This window comes from Martes martes, assembly GCF_963455335.1.
Source record: "Martes martes genome assembly, chromosome: 8".
Classification (NCBI taxonomy): Eukaryota; Metazoa; Chordata; class Mammalia; order Carnivora; family Mustelidae; genus Martes; species Martes martes.
This window is the reverse complement of record NC_137895.1, coordinates 67,115,675-67,136,888: the sequence shown is the minus strand read 5'-3', so window position 1 is coordinate 67,136,888 and position 21,214 is coordinate 67,115,675. Positions and strand designations below refer to the sequence as shown.

The 21,214-nt window shown below is 39.4% G+C and overlaps 1 protein-coding gene across 1 annotated transcript; it reads left to right on the top strand.

Annotated features, from left to right (window-relative positions):
* Positions 1–5,321: 5,321 nt before the first annotated feature.
* On the top strand, positions 5,322–12,270 carry MED21 (mediator complex subunit 21). Its single transcript, XM_080811599.1, has 4 exons — positions 5,322–5,394; positions 9,832–9,946; positions 10,497–10,597; positions 11,393–12,270. The coding sequence occupies exons 1-4, from the start codon at positions 5,353–5,355 to the stop codon at positions 11,567–11,569; spliced, it is 435 nt and encodes a 144-aa protein (XP_080667725.1). The 5' UTR covers positions 5,322–5,352; the 3' UTR covers positions 11,570–12,270.
* The last annotated feature ends 8,944 nt before the right edge of the window (positions 12,271–21,214 follow it).

Genomic DNA, 21,214 nt, shown 5'->3' with positions numbered 1-21,214 from the left:
CCCCTGCCCACCTCTCCAGGTTTGTGTGGCAACTAAACTCAATTCCTCTATGCTAGCCACACTGAATTAATTGCAGTTTCCTGAACTCATCCCACTATCTCGCCTCCATACCTTTGCATCGCAATTCCCTTTGCCTGCAGAGGACAGCTGATGACAGATGTGTCAGCAGTCAGAAGAGGGCTTTAGTACCTTGGCTCTGAAATACTGTGACAGCTCGGGAAGAATACTGGCTGAGATTCCTTGCTCATGTCAGAGTTCCACTGGCAACCTGTGAAACAAATGGGCTCAGCAGCTTTGCAGATGAGTTTGTCACTCCTATGAATTGAAAGGAAATGCAGGGGCGCCTGGGTGGCTCAGTGGGTTCAGTGTCTGCCTTCAACTCAGGTCATGATCCTAGGATCCTGGGATAGAGACGCATGTTGGGCTCTCTGCTCAGCAGGGAGTCTACTTCTTCCTCTCCCTCTGCTGCTCCCCTGGCCTTTGCTCTCTCACACTCTCTCTGTCAAATAAGTAAATAAATTATTTTTTAAAATAGGAAGGAAATGCAAAAACTGAGAAGATTCTTAAACCCAAGATACAGATAACTACTAGTGCCTTAAAGTCTGCTTAACATTTAGAAAAGGAAGGAAGGAAGACAAGTAACCTATCCTAGATATTTTATAAAACCCAAGACCTTGGATAGAGATGGGAACAGGGCTCTAGGGGAAAGGCAGGAAAGGCGTTCTGTGAAACTTGCCCATTCATCCTATCCCACTCTAATCTCACTTTTGCTCTGTATTTTTTTAAAATTCTTGTTTCTATGGGTTACATTATTTTGACTGTGTTTACTAAATTAAATCCAATAAATGTCTACTTAATAGTTATTATATGGAAATCATTATCCTAGAAAATGTATTCATTTGGTCCAGAAATATGCATGCATTGGCTTCTATGTGCCGGCTAAATGCTAGGTGCTAGGTATTGGAAATATGGAGAAAATTAAAATGTTTCTGCCCACAAGCAGTTCATGGTAGCGAGTCAATTATTCATGCATGAATAATTACATTTCAATATGCTAAGTGCAATAACAAAAGTATAAGGAACAATTGTGGTGAAGATTGGGAACAATTACCCTACTGTAGGGTTTCAGGGAGGGTTTTATAAAAAACAAGAAATATTTAAAATAAGGTGAGTGGATCGTCAACAAGGAAACAAAGTATAGCATAAGTATAGCAAATTCTTATATTTTTTTTAAGATTTTATTTATTTATTTATTTGACAGACAGAGATCACAAGTAGGCAGAGAGGCAGGCAGAGAGAGGAGGAAGCAGGCTCCCTGCTAAGCAGAGAGCCCGATGTGATGCAGGGCTGATCCCAGGACTCTGGGATCATGACCTGAGCTGAAGGCAGAGGCTTTAACCCACTGAGCTGCCCAGGTGCCTGCAGATTCTTATTTATAGTATTTCAGCCCAGTGCTTGGAATGTTTTACATATTTAATAAATTGTGATCAAGTAGGTAATAAAGGTAGTTAAGAGTCTAGAATGCTAAGTTGAAGAATTGTTAATTATTTTTTTTCTGAAAAGAATAAGGAGTCACTACAGATTAAAAAAAATGAAAGTACTTACCACAAGATTAGCTATGAGTTGATAATTAAAGCTAGTTGATGAATACATGAGTGTCCACTTTATTATTCTATTTTTTTAAAGATTTTATTTGTTTATTTGACGGAGAGAGACACAGCAAGAGAGGGAACGCAAGCAGGGGGAGTGGGAGCTGGAGAAGCAGGCTTCCCAATGTGGAGCAGGGAGCCCAATGTAGGGCTTGATCCCAGTACACTCATATCATGACCTGAGCCTAAGGGAGATGCTTAACGACTGAGCCACCCAGGTGCCCCTTATTATTCTATTTTTGTATATGTTTGAAACTTCTAATAATAATATGAAGCTTAGGAGTGCTTAGCTGGCTCAGTGGGAAGAGCATGTGATTCTGGGTCTCGGGGTTGTGAGTTTAAGCCCCACATGGGGTGTAAAAATTACCACAAAAATAATATGAAGTTTAAAAGAACATACCAAAATTATATGTTTAAGAGATACATAATACTGGGTTTCTGCTCTTCAAACCATATAATCCAGTTGGATATGCAAGAACAGCAAGTGAAAAAGCACATGAAAAAGTGTCAGAATCATAAAAGGGAAAAAAGGAGAGGTCCATGTGGACTCCAGTAATTTACAAAATTTATATGAAAAAGGTAAAACTGTAAAAGAATAAGGAAATCACAGCAAAGAAATCATTTGGATGAAGGTAAAGAATGAGGAAAGAGCTAGAGAAGTGGTTCCCAATTGGGAGCAATTTTGCCCTGCAGGAGACATTTGGGGATATCTGGAGATATTTTTTATTGTCACCACTGGAAGGGGAGTTTGCCATCGTCACTTCAGGGGTAGAGGACAGTGATCATGCTAAACATTCTACAAGACACACGACAGCACTCCAGGAAAAAAAAAAAAAAGAATACTCCAGCTAAAATGTCAATAGTGTTGCTGTTGAGAAATCCCATGCTAGATACAAGAGACTGTTTTGGGCGGGTGGATTTTTCCCTGAAGTCCACAGCTTCAAGAGATTCATAATCCCGTTAAAGATGTATGCAAAATTTTGAACCTGGTCTGGGGAAAGGGTCCATAGCTTTCATCTGATTCATAAAGGTGTCCATGGCCAAAACGGTCTTAAGAAGCCCAGGGGACCAGGGATAAATAACAGATGAATAATCTTTTTTTTTTTTTAAAGATTTTATTTATTTATTTGTCTCAGAGAGAGAGAGAGAGAACGTGCGCACAAGCAGGGGGAGTGGCAGGCAGAGGGAGAAACAGGCTCCCTGCTCAACAGGGATCCTGATGCTGGGCTTGATCCCAGGACCCTAGGATCATGACCTGAGCCAAAGTCAGATGCTTAACCGACTGAGCCACCCAGATGTCCCCATGGATGAATACTCTGATTTCACTCAAAATATTATTGGGAGAGTTGGCTGGATTTATTCTCTGGAGACAGAGCATAGTGACCCTCGAAAACCAGGCAGAGATGGCTGGACACCAGCCTGAGGGCTCAGTGGAGCTACTGAAAACCTGTAAGAAAATAATGACAGGACAAAAGCTCTGTTATAACATGATTGTCTTCAAGTGGCACCTCTCTGCCAGGTGCCCAAGTTCTCTTCAATCAGGCCTCAAAAGAGTGTTCTTCTTAATGGGCTCTCTTATTCATCCCTCTCTATTTTGTTTGTTTGTTTGTTTGTTTGTTTAAGATTTTATTTATTTAGTTGACAGAGAAAGAGAGAAAGAGAGAGAGCACAAGCAGACAGAACGGCAGGTAGAGGGAGAGGGAGAAGCAGGCTCCCAGCTGAGGAAAGAGCCCAGTGTGGTGTTTGATCCCAGGACCCTGGAATCATGACTTGAGCAGAAGGCAGACGCTTAACTGACTGAGCCACCCAGGTGCCCCCACCATCCCTCTATATCTAACTGGGCCCAACTCCTGCTAACATTTCCTTCAAAACGAGCCTTTCTTCTTCTCTTATCAGAGTCAACCCCCTAGTCTAGGCCCAACCCATTTCATTCTTGGAAGTGCAAAGCCCTCCTCCCAGTGAGGCCCTGGCTTATTCATCTTTGCAAACCCAGCATCTAACATATTTCTTGGTACGTGGCAAGCATTCAATAAGGTATACTCTCAACTGAGGGTGAGAAGAAACAGTCACGAGATTATTCCATATTACAGTTAAAACAAATTAGAGTCATTTCTCATTAATCCCATGATGGTTAGGGGAGGTGCCTCATCTGGAGACGTTTCTAGTTAGGTCCCAGCAGATATGAAGAGGGATTGAGAGGAAGGAATGGTGAAGCAGAAGTACAGTTTACCAGCTAGCATTGGGGGTAAATCTGACAAGCTTTCAGTGGATAATTCTCCCCAATTTCCCCCAACCTCAGTAGGCTGATCAGGGATAATTAGCAAGAGGAGGGTGTAAGAGATGAGTTTGTCCCAAGTCCACAAACCAGTCATTTGCTGATTTCAGGCTCATTTTTTGCCACACTATCCCCAGGCTATATAACTTTTTTTAGATACCAAGTCTCTTTCTTTTCCTTTCTTTTCTTTTCTTTTCTTTTCTTTTCCTTTCTTTTCTTTTCTTTTCTTTCTTTCTTTCTTTCTTTCTTCTCTCTTTCCTTCCTTCCTTCCTTCCTCCCTTCCTTCTTTTCTTTTTTTTTTAACGTAATCTCTATGCCCAACCTGGGACTTGAACTGATGACCAGGGGATCAAGCGTCACATGCTCCAGTCACCGAAATAGCCAGATACCAAGTTTCTACTATCTTCCTTCACACCTAAACCCTCAAGAGGTCTCAAGACTAAAGTCTAAATTGCACATCTTAATCTGTTTAAAAATTGTCGCCATCCTACCTACACATAAGGCTCATTTTCCAGGAACCTTCTTTCTCCCAACTACACACTGCAACCTCCAATCTCCTTTCCACGAACACTCTTGTTCTTCACAGTGAGTTCCTCGCTGTCAAAGGAACGAGATTCTTACTAGTTGCCTACACTCACACCTTACCTCTGAACTCCAAATGGCTCTTCTTCTGCCACTCACCTTTGCCCACAGAAACCTCTCTTTTCTAACCACTCTCTTCTAACACCATCAATATAGCTCGATTTAGTACTTAATTTTTCGATGTTTTCCATCCCATGTGTGTCAGCTTCCCCAGCACACCCACACTCAGAATTAAAATATGCAACCAGTCTCCACTTGGGAGATCCTCCCCCCCCACACCCCCCCGCCCCCCCCGCCCCCCCCCCCCGCCTCCAAAAGCAACAGACGAGGCACCCTAATGCATAGCCAAGACAGCCTGGTGAATTTTAATTTGGATTTGACGTTAAAATCGGTATCGCGACCCCCAAGGATTCTTGAGCTGCCTGCTGTGTATATGTTTTGCGGTCCACCTGGAAACCCAATGCAGCACAAGTATTCAAGGCAATGTTTAAACATGAATACAAGGGAGGGCAGAGAAAATTACTTTTAAAACCGCAGAATCTAACAATCCCTGTAGAATGTTTAACACCCAAAAACCTCGAGAACAGTATGTTGGATCCAAATCACGAATGGCTCCGAACCACCGCCAAGTTACTCAAAACACGTCCAGCAGAGATGCTTCGCTGATGGAGCTAGCCTAAATAAAGCCTCGGAAAAGTCCCACCCTCCCTCTTCTCGCCAGGCGTGGAGTTCTGCTGACTCCACCCCTTCTAAGAACGTTGCTCTGTGATTGGCCAGCACGAGTCCTGAAACTGCCCAATCGCGTACGAGCAGCTGCTTTAGCTTCCTTAGCTTGCAAGGAGGAACATGGCGGACCGGCTCACACAGCTGCAGGACGCGGTGAACTCGGTGAGCAATTTCGCTCTCTTAGTCTCTGTCTTCCCTTTTCTGATGTAAAACGAGAGGAAAGGGGGCCCTAGAAGAACACCGGCAAGTGGGGAGCGGACTGAGGCGGGGTTTCAGCAAGAAGCGCTGGCGGCGGCGGGAGGTGGCGCGGCGTCCTGGGGGGTTTGAGGCCGGCTTCGGGCTTCGCGGAGAGCTGAGTGAGGGAGCAGCCTCGTTCGCCTGAAAAGTAGGGGATCTGTCTTTCAGGACACTTAGGCGTCACGGTCCTGTCTTGTTCTCTGGGAACAGTTTTATTTTATTGTCAGTAGTGCTTATGGGATCTCTTCTCTTCCGGGGGTAAGGGGAGAAGCAGCAGGAGCTGCTCTGTCCCTTATCAATGTTAAACCGCGGAAGACAGACTGGGCTCCTGATCCGGAGCTTTTTCGTTAAATGTCAGCCGAGAGTATTCCTTTCCCTGGACTTTCAGGTTGAGGCTGGAACGATGTGAGGTGAGTTTTGTTTCATCTTAGTTGGTTCCTATAGACAAAGGGTTTCGTTCCGTCTCTTGGCGCTCTCTAGCATCAGTTTGGGGAAAACTGACATGCTTATGAGAGTGAATCTTGTAACGCTTGTGTATGTTCCCACTTATTTAAGTCGTCTTTAATGTGTCTCAGAAAGTCTCCTTCCTCTTAAGGGCCAAATCTTTTAAGTCGACCCCCTTACCTTGATCGTTCTTATTTTTCCAGTTCTGCCTAACTGGAGAGTATATGCAAACCGAAGGATTCATATACTCATTACCATTAACAGTTAAAGGGTTTCCCATTAGTAGTTATATTTGTCATTGTCGTTCTATTTATATTTTGATGTCCCAGGTAAAATGTCTGTATAGAGAGAATATGTTCACTGGAAAATCTGGTCCCTTGCCAATTTTTTCACACTGGAGGCTAAGAAGTTAGGATTCTTATCATTGCATCATCAATCTTTGTTCGAAGGCTGTGAATCTGCCTGTGAAAAACTGATCTACTCTGTAAATAAAATAAGACCTTTTAGGACTGAGAGGGGTAGCCCCTAAATGTTGATGAATTCACTAAGATAAATTCTATTTCTTTTTTTTTAAGATTTTTTATTTATTTGTCAGAGAGAGAGAGTACACACAAGCAGGCAGAGAGGCAGGCAGAGAGAGAGGAGGAAGCAGGCTCCCTGCCGAGCAAGGAGCCCGATGCGGGACTCGATCCCAGGACCCCAGGATCATGACCTGAGCCGAAGGCAGCGGCTTAACCAACTGAGCCACCCAGGTGTCCCGATAAATTCTATTTTATGGTAACTTGCCTGGGCTTCCAGCCAACTTCCCTCTGGGAGATATTCTTTGAGGCTTTTCAAAATCAAATTGTAATGATGCTACTGGGTAGAAATGTTATTTTAGGAGAAATGTTGCATATTCATATATGTCTTGTAACCAGAAAGTTAGTAGGAGAAAGTGAATATGGCCATAACTTCAGGGTTAGCATGCTAATAATTGGATTTTGGGGAGAAACCTCTAGGTTAACAAGTATGAATGCCTACTGTGTATGTAAGCATTATCATGTTTACAGAGAAATACTCCTTAAGGAGTTCACAGTCTAATTAGATGTCATATACTCAAGAGACATTTAAATAACATAAAAGTAGTATTTGGTTAGGTAGTTATAATGAATCAAATGTCTTCAACTGTAAGTGCTGAGGTAAATTGGAATATAGAGTGATATGCATTAAAATAGAGCAGATCTTCTTAGCATTGATCTAAATTATAGTTATTTTTAAAAGTTTTGAAATAACATTTGTTTTTATCCTCTTGAGAACTCCATGAGGGCAGAAACTATGTCTTGTTCACTGTATCACTCTAATGTTTATATACAATGCTTGTCATAGAGTTTTATTTTTGATAAATATTTGTTGAATAAATGGATTTTGAGAGCTTTTGAGGAACACAGCAGATAGCCACCGTGTTGAATTTTGTGCATGTGTGTTTTTCCTTAGAACAGTGGAGTAATATGAAAATGTTTCCAATTTAAAAATGAAAAACCCTATTCAGGTTACCAGAACCAGAACTGGAATCTACATTTCTGCAGTTTCTGAGCACTTACTTTTGCTCCATTTCAAGTAGTAGAACGTGAGCAACACAGTATAGTCAGGAATGAATTTATCACTAGTTAGGTATATATGAAAGATTAGTAGAAAATGAATAAGTAGAGTTGAGTTAGATTATTGAAAGCTTTGAAATAGCCTGAAGAGTTGGAGATTAATCTTAAAGGCCATGTTGGGGTGAGCTCAAAAAAATTTTTAAAGGCTTATTTATTTGAGAGAGAGGGTACACATGAGCAGGAGGGGAAGAGGGAAAGGGAGAGAATCTTCACCAGATTCCACATGGAGCCCAACACAGGGCTTGATCTCACAACCCTGAGATAACTACCTGAGCCAAAACCATGAGTTGGACACTTAACCAACTGTGCCACCCAGGCTCCCCTGAGCCCCAAATTTTTAAGCAGGGTAAAATAACATAGTGAAATGGAAAACAAGAAGGAGGCTATTGTAACAATTCTGTTGTGAGATAATTACAGAGGCAATGATGATAGAATGAAAAGGGAAAAGGGAATAGAAGGATTTGAAGATGAAAGTGAGAGTCTGAAGTTAGACTGCTAATAACTAGGAGATTCTCAATACAAATTAGATATTAAACAAAGGAAACAGTTGATTTTGAGGTCTGTTTAAATAATGGCAGAGAAACTTAGTGGAAATGGTCATGCACTGATTGGAAATTAAAAAAACTGAGGTTCAAGAGGTCAGGACAATTGAGGGAAGCTGTGTGGGAGGATAGGAGTCTTAAGTTTGCTGCTTGTAAGGAAGTGGTATTCTCAGTCTTCAGAACTGCTTAAGGAATACTTTTAAATTTTTTTTTTTTTTTTTTAAAGGATTTTATTTATTTATTTGTCAGAGAGAGAGAGAGAGAGCGCGAGCACAGGCAGACAGAGTGGCAGAGGGAGAAGCAGGCTCCCTGCGGAGCAAGGAGCCCGATGCGGGACTCGATCCCAGGACGCTGGGATCATGACCTGAGCCGAAGGCAGCTGCTTAACCAACTGAGCCACCCAGGCGTCCCAAGGAATACTTTTAGAGCAGTGGGAATTTGCAACTTGAGTCATGGAGAAAAGCATTTCCAAATACTTAAGTTGGAGTCCCTTTTCTCTCTTTTTTTTAAAATTGAGGTATAATTGACATAATATTAGCTTCAGGTGTACAGCATAATGATTCAGTATTTGTGTATATTGTGAAAAGATCACAGTAAGTCTAGTTAACAGGCTTCCATACTGTAGTTACAAAGTTAAAATTTTTATCTTTTGACGAGAACTTCTAAGATTTACTCTCTTAGCAACTTTCAAAAATACAACACAGTATTAACTGTAATCACCATATGTACATTATATCCCCATGACTTATTTATTTTATAACTGAAAGATTGTACTTTTTGACCCCGTTCACTCTTTTTGCTCACTTTAACCTGCACCTCACCTCTGATAACCACTAGTCTGTCCACTGTGTGTGAGCTCAGTTTTTGTTTTGTTTAGATTCCATATATAAGTAACATTATGTAGTATTGGTCTTTCTCTGACTTATTTCATTTAGCGTGATGCCCACAAAGTCCTTTCATGTTGCAAATGTCAAAATCCCCCTCCCCCCTTTTTAAAAGATTTTATTTATTCATTTGAGATAGCGGGAGAGAGCAGGAGCAAGGGAGGAGAGGGAGAAGCAGGCCCTCTACAGAGCCAGGAGCCCAGACACAGGGCTTGATCCCAGGACTCTGGGATCATGACCTGAGCCAAAGGCAGACGCTTAATCAACTGAGCCACCCAGTTGCGTCCCCTTTTTTTAATGGCTGAATAATGTTCCTGTGTGTGTGTATACCAGTTTCTTCATTCATTCATCCATCAATAGCCTTAAGACTTCTTAAGGTGGAGTCTTTTCCATGCTATTTCTTTATACTTGTAACTACTTTAGTCTCAAAAAAAGGGACTATGTACTTTGTATATGAGTTATACATTTTAAAATTTATCCTGGGGCCATACTTTTATTTGCCAGTCAAATTTACTCTTTCCCACCGCTGCCCGCCCCCCCCAAATCCTTACTTATGCTTGTAACAAATATTGGCATATATTTCTCTTATTATTCTGTTACCTTGGGACAAAAACAAAGATTATCTTGTATTTCCTTTTAACTGTTTCGAGTATGTTGATACCAAACCTTGTTTCTTTGTCTGATTAACACATTTAATTGTTGTTAATAATAACTGGCTAATTTTATCCAAAATTATTCCTGTTCTCTTCCCTTGCTCAGAGATCATTATGATAGAAACTTTTGTTGCTATTACCGATAAAATCCTGAAAACTGATAAATCCTTTCTAACTCTGACACATTTTCTTTGGCCTCAAGCTTGCAGATCAGTTTTGTAATGCCATTGGAGTGTTGCAGCAGTGTGGTCCTCCTGCTTCTTTTAGTAATATTCAGACAGCAATTAACAAAGATCAGCCAGCTAATCCTACGGAAGGTAAATTTTCTTGGTTTGTCTTAATTTGCCCATCATATACATTACTTGTAACCCTTTAAGATTAAGTTTATTGAGAAATGTAACTTACTTATGGCTTTCTTACAGTCTTGTTGTTTGAGAATATTACTGAAAGTTTTGTTATAAAAGAAATGAATTTGTTACGGTCAATTTACATAACATTTCATAATTCCATTCATGTCAAATAACAGATTGTTACTCCTTTAGAGATGAATTTGTATGAATTTAGCTGAATTTCACTTGAGGGACCTTAATAAGGAAGACATGCCATTAACAGATTCCTTTATTCAATTGACTGGCATATTGTCCTAAAAAATGAAATAATTATGTTTAATTCCCAATTTGAGTTAATAGTAAGGCTAATTCTCAAACATGTAATAGGATTGGTATGTTAAAATTACATTTTAATCATTCAAAGGCTAGTACAGAAGAAGTTTATGAACTTTTCTGGTTTCATTAGCTTCAAATTTAATTTCTTTTTCTGAAAACTTGACATTCCCTAATACCCTGAATGAGTGATATCTTTCTTTAGAATATGCCCAGCTTTTTGCAGCACTGATTGCACGAACAGCAAAAGACATCGATGTTTTGATAGATTCATTACCCAGTGAAGAATCTACAGCTGCTTTACAGGTAAAAATCTTTTTTCCTTTGAGAAATTTGCTAGTAGAGAATTTTGATTAAAGGAGATATATTTTTTAAAAAGATTTATTGTTGTTTTTTTTTAAGTAATCTCTACTCCAGTGTGGGCCTTGAACTCATGATCCCAAGATTAAGAGTCACATGTTCCTGTGACTGAGCCAGCTAGGTGCCCCAAAAGAGATTTAATACCTTTTGTTATAGTATTTGAAGTTTCATTAAGATTGTTTTATTTATTTATTATTTTTTAAAAGATTTTATTTTTAAGTAATCTCTATACCTAGCATGGGGCTTGAACTCACAACCCTGAGATCAAGAGTCGCATGCTCCATAGACTGAGCCAGCCAGGTGCTCCATGATTAAATTTTAAAATTGAGGTTTTGTTAATTGTAACATACTGTAGTTTATTAAAGACCATGCTGAGTATATTGGTTGTCCAATTTTGAGCTATAAGGAAACTTCTATTTTTCTCATTTTGGCTCTTTTCCACTCTTTTGGGTAGTATTCTGGGTGTGGAGTAGAATGTAGTGTCCACAAGCAGTGTGGAAGAGATTCATATTCGGAGATCTCCGACTGAAAATTCATTCTTTTAAATAATTCATACAGGGGATAACTCTTAAAAATCATGTGATTTTAGAATTCCTGACACTGAAAAACTTACCATAATGGTTTCAGAGTCCTCCAGATTTAAAAGTAAATACTTCTCTAGTTTTTTATTTCCTTTTCAACTCTTACTAACCTCCAAGTTTTTCATTTCTCAGAAGATTTTTTAATTTGTGTCTTACAAAGGCTGCTAGCTTGTATAAGCTGGAAGAAGAAAACCATGAAGCTGCTACATGTCTGGAGGATGTTGTTTATCGAGGGGACATGCTTCTGGAAAAGATACAAAGTGCACTTGCTGATATTGCGCAGTCACAACTGAAGACAAGGAGTGGTACCCATAGTCAGTCTCTTCCAGACTCCTAGAACCGGTATATACCTTGTGGCTGAGAAAAGAACTGTTTCAGTGCCATTAAGAATTCTGCATCAAACTTAGATGTAAGCCTTACCAACAGTTACAGAAACATTAAGCACTATGACACGTTACCTTTTTAGCTATTTTTTAATAGTCTTCTATTTTCACTCTTGATAAGTAAGCCTCTAAAATTGCAATTGAACCAGCTTTAAACCATCATTATACCATCATTTTTTATTATTGAAATTATTGAGGTAGATATTGCATTAATGGTTATAATATAATTAAACAGATGTACTTTAAAATTCTATTGTGATGTTTCTATCTTTATTTTATCAAATTTCTACAGTCTTTTTTGCAAATCAAAACATCCCTCAAGCTGGAGAGATGGTAAGTGTAGAGATATGGGGCATTTCAATTTAGGCTAGTGTCCTTCTGCCTCTTCAGAGGTTTCATTATATAAATTTGGAGCTTGAGCAAGGAAAGTTTCTGAAACCATGTTGCTTTGGAGAAACAGAATGTTATAGGGTACCTGGGAGGCTCAGTCAGTTAGGCGCCTGCCTTTGGCTCAGGTCATGATCCTGGAGTTCTGGAATCAAGCCTGGAATCAGGCTCTCTGCTCAGCTGGGAACCTGCCTCTCTCCCTCTGCCTGTCGCTGCGCCTGGTTGTGCTTTCTCTCTGTCTCTCTTTTTCTTTCCCTCCCTCTGTGTCAAACAAATAAAATCTTAAAAAAAAGAAAGAAAGAGAAGGCTAGTGTAGCTGAATGAGAGACTAGATCACTTTTCTGGAAACATTCTTCTTTTTCTAGAACTTCGTACTCAGGCTACTTCATCTCCACATGTGTTTCTACTAAGAAATTATCTTCTCTATGTGTAGAATTCCTGTGCTATTGTGAGAGGATTTTTCTTCATCCTGAACTATCCTTTCCCATATCTTTTGATCTGCTTTTTCCATTCTTCTTAATTTGCATTGTGAAGTATGTTTCCAGAGTCATTGATTCCTTCTTATCCTTTTTATTTATCTGAAGGTTCTGCTGATCTTACTAACCTCTCAATTTTTATTCCTGCATTCTAATCTGACCAGAACCTAATTCTACTACATAAATTACTTTAATTCATTTTCTGCATTCCACCTTATTTTGTTACTGCTAACATTTGTGTTAGTGTTATCAAGTATGATTGTGCACCAACTCTTCCTTCTCCTTGAAGCCTTTGATTATTTCCACAAGAATGCTGGAGTTGAAATGTATTCTACATTGTAACTGATTCTGTCTCCTGAGGCTACATTTTTCAGAATATCCTGAGCTACATTTCCTGCAATCTGTTACTATCCGGAGTTTAAGAAAGTTTAAGAACAATAGTCTGAGATTCTGCCTATTATTCCCATCATAATCAAGCTCTTCCACAGTTCTCGGAAAATACTGCTTAAAGGCACATTATAACTCCAAAATACAATTTAGAGTCATTAATTTTTAAAGTTATGTTAAATATTATCTATACTAGTAGATACTTAAAATGTTGGCTTATTCTCTCTGGCATCACTTAAAGTGCATTTTATTTATTTATTTATTTATTTTAATTTTTAAGTAATCTTTTGGGTTGGAGCTCACAACCCTGAAATCAAGAGTCACATGCTCTACCAACTGAGCCAGTCAGGCAACCCCATGAGTAATCATGCTTGCTTTCTTTTTTAAGTTTTATTTATTTAAGTAATCTCTCTACACCTAACAGGGGGCTTGAACTCACAACCCCAAAGTCAAGAGGCACACACTCCCCTGACTGAGACAGCCAGATGCCCATTTAAAATGAATTTTATTTTTATTTATTTATTTATTTGAGAGTAAGAGAGTACACAAGCTAGGGGTGGGGAGGTGGGGAGAGGCAGAGGGAGAAGCAGACTCCCCGCTGAGCAGGGAGCCCAGAAATGCAGGGCTTCATCCTGGGACCCTGGGATCATGACCTGAGCCGAAGGCAGACACTTAACTGACAGCGAAACAGGTGCCCTGTAAAATGAATTTTATTTTTAAATACTAGCATGAGGTAGAAGATAACTCACAAAACAAAGTAATATTCAAAGTACTGAACAACACAATTAGCCCCAAGAGAGAAGTACAAAAAGTTATAGCCTTAAACTGTTAGACTACTGTTATCCTTACCTGAGATTTTTTTATATTTGAAATTGCCTGTTTTTTCTGGTTTAAGGTGTTACAGAAAAAGAACAATACACATTCTGAAATATTCATAAAGATTGTATGACATAATTCATAAAGACTGTATATAATAGCTTCTCTTAGCTGTCATTTTGTGGACATGGCTGTTGGGTGAGGAAGTCCTGAATATGGGCAGTGATATGGGCAGTGATAGTTTTGCAGCCTGGTACATGGCTTTGGGAGGACAGAAAACAGTAGGTGTCTGTGTCTTTCATCCCCTAATTCTTCCCTCCCCTTCTACCCAGATTTAAGTTGTTTTAAGGAGAAAACTCCTTAAAAATGGGGCTATGGTCTCTTTCTTCCCAAAGGACCGTAGACCCAATAGCCCTGTTGGAATTTTCTGGAAAATTCAGGAAAGGAGGGACACAACCCTTCATGGCTTTTTTGGATATGGGTGCTATCATACTTGGTCTAGTGGGGAGAAGGGACCTGCAAATTCAACTTTGGGTCTAGGTAAAGTGACCAGTGAGGATGTTAAATATAACTTTATTGCTAAATATAACTTTGAGCTTGATCTGATAACACTGTGGTCATGGCTTCTACTATGACATATTATTGGAATAGACATCCCCTACCCTTGTAATTCCTCACGCAAATGCCAGAGAAGATACACCCATTCAGGACATGCTAAAGGGAGAGAAGTAGTCGTGTGACATGTAAAACAATCCCCAACCCATCTCCTTGTCCTTTGTCTATGAAGCACCTGGCCATTGACAATTGAATACTGTGCTCCTGGAAAACAGTTATGTTTCTCCATCTTATTGTATTCCTGGCAGTGGCTTACTACAAAGAACCACCTTTCCGTGTATGGCTTTGTTCACGTGTGACAAAGCTGGACCCAGACCTCCAAATTCCCATTGTTTGTCTCATAAATGGTTAGTTGAACTGTTTGTCCCCACAGACCAATCTAGACAAGATGCCCTAAAAGGACCTAATCAAACTTTAGGCTTCTCTCCTCACAGACCCCTGAACTTTAATCCACCCTCAGTCTGAACCTGCACTGGAATTGTATGTCCTCAAACACTTCCTGAAAATTAACCACTAAAAAAGACTTTCACTTCTCAACCATCCCCTTATGTCCATCTGATCTTTGAGACAATTGGAGATCTTATGGTCAGAGCATTCTCATTGCCACAATATTTTCCAATAAAGTTTTTCTGTAGCTAAGTCTGGATTTGTTTTTACTTGATAACACTTGTGTAGGAAAAAAACCTCATCTTCTCTCATCACATACCCCCAGGGGCTAAGGCTGGGGCAAAGTGGGCTGAGGCACTCATTCACTGTGAAGTAATGAATTTCTCAGAACAACTTATGTATACGTTTAGGATAAGATTCATAAAGAACGGGCACCTGGGTGGCTCAGTGGGTTAAAGCCGCTGCCTTCGGCTCAGGTCATGATCCCAGGGTCCTGGGATCGAGTCCCACATCTGGCTCTCTGCTCAGCAGGGAGCCTGCTTCCCCCTCTCTCTTCCTGCCTCTCTGCCTACTTGTGATCTCTGTCCGTCAAGTAAATAAATAAAATCTTAAAAAAAAAAGATTCATAAAGAAAATATTAATAGTAAATATTGAAAACCCAACCCTATGAAATGTAAATAAATCAGGGATGAAAGAAGAAATTATAATGGAGATTAGGCCATAATTCAGAACTTAATGAAAATATTATGCACAGAAACATGGGGAGAGCAGTAGAATGTGCAAGGGAGGTGACCCTGCAGCAGGTAATAAATCATTAGTCAAGATGTCTTCAGTGTCTGAGTCTCCCAGCTTTTAAAAAGAACCACCCAAAGACACAGACTTTCAAAACCCAGGGCTCAGAGGTCCATACAACAACCTTATTTCAAGTTGTGAATCTAGAGCTCTTCATTAAGCCTAACCTGTAACGGCTTTTGAATTTGCATGGCTTACATTGCTTATCTACATGCAACACAAGAGAATACGAAGAAACTCTCTGAAGCTATTGATAGGGAGGGATACAGTTCTATAAGGAGGAAAACCTCTAAATGGGATTAATAGTGCTGGATACTGCAGATGGAGCTTTACTGAGGGCTCTGAAAGCTTCAGATAAAAGATAATGTGTAGTGTCATGCTTCTTGGTTTAGAATGTGTTAATGAGGAAAGAGAGCAGTTGGAATCAGGTCATGAGAGTAAATTTCATCCTTGCAGAGCTGCAGCCCTTACCTCAGTCTCCACAAAAACTTCTCCTCGCATAACAGTGCCATGAAATTGAAGTCGTTTTTGCTAATTATTAAGTTCTATATAATAAAAGCACTCAGTGTTGTTAAAAAAACAAAAACTTGTGACATTCTTCTAAGCATTTCGGAGAAAATGCAAGTATTACCTTCCTTGCTTATATTAGGGGGAAAAAAGGCTGATAATTCATGAGCTAAGTTTCCAGTTGAAAGAAGGAAGGAAATAAAGGCAATGGAAGAAATAAGAAAACAACCATACCATGAGAAAATAAGAAAAGCTCAAAGTCAGGCTTGAAAAAGTAATAAAATTGACACCTTCAGCGAGTTTGGTCAAAGAAGAAAGAGAAATATAAATAAACAATATGAAGGGTTAAAATCATGCATTGTTTAAAAATTTTTTTTTTAAGATTTTTATTTATTTATTTGAGAGAGTGAATATGAGACCATAGAGGGAGAGGGAGTAGCAGACCCCCAGCTGAGCAAAGAGCCGGATATGGGCTCTATCCCAGGACCCTCAGAGCATGACCTGAGCCAAAGGCAGACACTTAACCGACTGAGCAAGCCAGGCACCCACATTGATTTTCAAATGAGAAAATTTGAGTACTGTTATGCCAAGAAATTAGAAAATTTTTGATAAAAAGGACATATTCCTAGAAAAAAATAATGTAACAAACAGGCTCAAGGAGATATATAAATCATGGTCATACAATCTTTAAAAAAAATACAGTCAAAAGTCTTCTCCATGAATAAAGCACTAAGTCTAGAGAGTTTTATTGGTGAGCTTTGTTAAACATTCAGAGGGAAAAATTCTAACTTCACACAGAGCTCATTGTCAAAATTTCATGGATAGTACAGAAATTAAAACCAATCTCGCTCATGGATATGCAAAAATACTAGCAAATTAAAAGCCATTAGGTATTAAAAATTGAGTATATCACAAATTTATGTTTAATTCCAGGGATACATGGCAGTTTTATCTTTATAAATTACTTTGTATTTTTATGAATGCTAAGATGCCTACCATTTTTTTTCTTAATTGTATCTTAAATTGGGATTTTGATTTTGTTTTTGTTCAGTGGGATTTTGTTCTTTCCTTCCTTATTGTAACATAAAATGGTATGCTTTATAATTGTCAGAATCTTTGATTTGATTAAAAATAGTAATTTGTCACAGTAGGTTAAAATCGGAATCATGATCATGTAACTGGTTGATAAAATTCAACATCTATTTATGAAAAAACTTTTGGCAAAGGAGAAACAATTTTTAAAATATGAAGGGTGTCTTACAAAATACAGTGAACATCGTATTGAAAGGTCAAATGTTTTTCCTTTCAGTTTGAGAATAAGACAAGGATGATTGCTATAAACATATCTACACATTTTTGTGCTGATAATCCTAACCAATCCATCTAAGCATGAGAAGGAAATAAAAATTATAAGATTAAAAAAAAGGAAACAAAATTATTATTATTTAAGGGTGAAATAAGAACCCAGAGAGATAAACAAGAGGATTCCATAGATGCATTTTGGAATGGTTGTTGAATATAAAAACAATGTGCAACACACCAGCCACAAATGGTAGGGAAAAAATACCTTTTTTTTTTTTTTAAGATTTTATTTGAGAGACGGCGTTAAGAGAGAGCACAAGCAGGGGGAAGGGCAGAGGGAAAGAAGACTCCCCGATGAGCAGGGATCCCGATGTGGGACTCGATCCCTAGACCCCGGGATCATGACCTGAACCAAAGGCAGACACTTAACCCACTAACCCACCCAGGCACCCCAGAAAAAAATACTTCTAAAAAATATTTTCCAGAGCCACCTGTGTGGTGCAGTCGGTTAAGTGTCCAGTTCTCAGTTTGGGCTCAGGTTATGATCTCAGGGTTATGGAATGGAGCCCCTGTCAGGCCCTAGGCTCAGCATAGAGTCTACTTGAGATTCTCTCTCCCTCTCTCCTGCCCCCCCCCCGTCTCTTTCTCTCTCTCTTTCTCTTTCTCAATAAATAAATAAAATCTTTCCATAGCATCAAAAATGATGTTTCAAAGAGTAAGTACAATTCAAATGTAAGACAAAAATTAAGGAAAACATTCTAAAACCTAATTTTAAAACATTTTTAAAAACCGAAAGACAGTAATACTATCATTATGAAACAGAAGAGTCAATATTGTAAATATGACAATTTTCCATAACAGAATCATAGATTTAATACAAGTTTAACTAGGTTTCCAACTGAGATTTCTGTGGAAATTGACAAGTTATTTTTAAAATGTATTGAAAGTACAAATTGTCGGGGCGCCTGGGTGGCTCAGTGGGTTAAGGCCGCTGCCTTCGGCTCGGGTCATGATCTCAGGGTCCTGGGATCGAGTCCCGCGTCGGGCTCTCTGCTCGGCGGGGAGCCTGCTTCCCCCCCTCTCTCTGCCTGCCTCTCTGCTTACTTGTGAGCTCTGTTTGTCAAATAAATAAAATCTTTAAAAAAATAAAATAAATTAAAAAAAGATACTCATGAGGAAAGATACCATAATGACAGAGCTTGCTTTAAGAGCAATTAACACAGGGCGCCTGGTGGCTCAGTCCGGTTAAGTGACTACCTTCGGCTCCGGTCATGATCCCAAGGGTTCTGGGATCAAGCCCTGCATTAAGCTCGCTGCTCAGTCTGCTTCTTTCTCTCCCTCTGCTGCTTTCTTGCTCTATCTCAAATAAATAAATAAAACCTTTAAAAAAAATAGTAATTAACAGAGCATATTAGTACGGGATAGACAAATGGACCAATGGAAGAGAATAGAGATAGAATCTAACAGAAATCCACACAGATAGAAAAATTTGATCTTTGACAGAGATGATGCTAGAAACCACTGGGGAAAGAACAGAAATGGTGCTGGAACACTGGTTATATATATGCCATATATTAAAGTCAATGACTATGGGGTTTCTTTCGGGGGTGATGAAAATGTTCTGGAATTAGTCATGACAGCTCTGTGAATATACTAAAAACACTGAATTGTGTACTGTAAAAAGATTAATTTTGTAGTATGTGAATTTATCTTAATAAAACCATTATTTAAAAAATTCATGCCAGGTAGACTAAAAACATATATGAAGGACAAATACCTAAAATGTTTTAGAACACATTATTAGGAAAATATTTTTAAGACTTCAGGATAGGAAAGCATTTTTAAAAATAGATACAAAAAGTTCCCATCATAAAGGAAAATAACACAAAAATTACAGTAAGCAATATGTATCAGACACTATTTCAAACTTACATATATTAACCAATTTAGGAAAGGTTAAATTGAACTGCATTAAAATTTAGACCTTCTGTTCATCAGAAGACTACATAAAGAGAGTGAAAATGCAAGCTCAACTTGGAAGCAGTTATTTGCAACACTTGTAACTGCACAAAGGATTAGTGTCTAGATTAGATAAAGCCCTCTTAAGAAATAAGAATCAATAGGAAGAAGATGAACAACCCATTAAAAAAATTGCAAAATCGTCATTTCATAGTCGAGAAATGGCCATTAAAAAGGCAAAAATATTCCACCTCATCAGTAGTCAAAGAAATTTGAATCTGGCTTTCTAGGTTTAGGAAGGTTTGCTTTTCAAGGTAGGAAGACAAGCATGCTTATTTTTTAATTTAATGCTATGCTAACTTGATTTATAAATTTTATACGTTTAGATATGTGGTCCATAGGTTTCCATGTATCCTTGAACAAGGCTACATATGTTCAGGGCAGGCCTATAAATGTATGTTTATATAACTTAAAGAAGCAAGGAGATTCCAAAGACAAATTTATTTATTTTTAAAGATTTTATTTATTTGACAGAGAGAGAGATCACAAGTAGGTAGAGCGGCAGACAGAGGGACAGGGTGAAGCAGGCTTCCCGCTGAGCAGAGAGCCTAATGCGGGGCTCGATCCCAGGACCCTGAGATCATAACCTGAGCCAAAGGCAGAGGCTTAACCCACTGAGCCACCCAGGTGCCCTGTAATAATATTCTGGAACTGAGAGGTATGTATTTACCAAAACAGTATTTAATGCAAACTATACTTATTTTCTTTCTTTCTTTTTTTTTTCTTAGCGAAAGAGAGAGAGAACAAGAGAACAAGTTACAAGCAGATGTGGAGGGGGAGAGGGAGAAGGAGAGAGGGAATCTTAAGCAGGCTCCATGCCCAGCAGGAGCTCATGTGGGGCTCCATCTCATGACCCTGAGATCATGACCTGAGCTGAAATTAAGAGTTTGACCAACTGAGCTACCCAGGTGCCCCTAATGCAAGCTACATCTAAAGGTCATGTTTTCAATAATAAGGTATAAAGCAGGACAGTTTTAAGCAGCATAATTATATTGTTTCATCTGTTTTTTGTTTTTTGTTTTTGTTTTTTTTTTTTCAGGGAGAGCATGCATGCACACGAGTGAGGGAGGGGAAGGGCAGAGGGAAGGGGGAGAGAGAGAATCTTTTTTTTTTTTTTTTAAGATTTTATTTATTTATTTAACAGAGAGAGAGATCTAGAGAGGGAGAGAGAGACAGTGAGAGAGGGAACACAAGCAGGGAGAGTGGGAGAGGGAGAAGCAGCCTCCCCTGAGCAGGGAGCCCAACATGCGGCTTGATTCCAGAATCCTAGGATCGTGACCTGAGTAATGACTGAGCCACTCAGGTGCCCCTCCTCTGTGTATGAATTTAGGCAAAACTGGTTTGCTCTTAGCTGTTACAGATCCTGCTGGAAGAGGCTTCCTCCACAGGACTGACCCACCTTCTGTCCGCCATACTCCTTCTCCAAAGTTCAACAGTAAGTAGGATTTAGAAAGATAAACTCCCGGTTGCCACGTTCCTGCTCCTCATCCTGTCTCTGCCTATTTAGGGTTCTCATTTTTTTTTCTTTCTGGTTGCTGAAGGAAGGCCTCAGATAGTAGGAGTCTTCATTAAGGCCCTGATACAGCAGTTTGGAGCTTCCAAGACCAAAGAGCAATACTTCACCACAAGAGGGCAGTTTGACCCTGACTTTGGGTCTATTCATGCCATAGTTGGATAGGGTATTTTGTGACCCAGAAGGATACCTGGGGATTAGCTAGTTTGGTAGCAGGAGCTACATGTGTGTGTTCGTGTGTGTGTGTGTGTGTGTGTGTGTGTGTGTGTGTGTTAGGGCACACATTAGAAATCGCTACATCGTAGCTGAAGGGCAGCCCTATATGGCAAAGCAATGTAAAAACCGCTTAAGCATTGCCACTTATTAGCCGTGTGACCTTGGGCAGGTTACCTGTGTCT

Coding starts and splice junctions, on each gene's coding strand:
- MED21 (XM_080811599.1), top strand. CDS start 5,353: ATGGCGGACCGGCTCACACAGCTGCAGGACGCGGTGAACTCG. Junction 5,395..9,831: donor TGCAGGACGCGGTGAACTCG/GTGAGCAATTTC, acceptor TTTGGCCTCAAG/CTTGCAGATCAGTTTTGTAA. Junction 9,947..10,496: donor GCCAGCTAATCCTACGGAAG/GTAAATTTTCTT, acceptor ATCTTTCTTTAG/AATATGCCCAGCTTTTTGCA.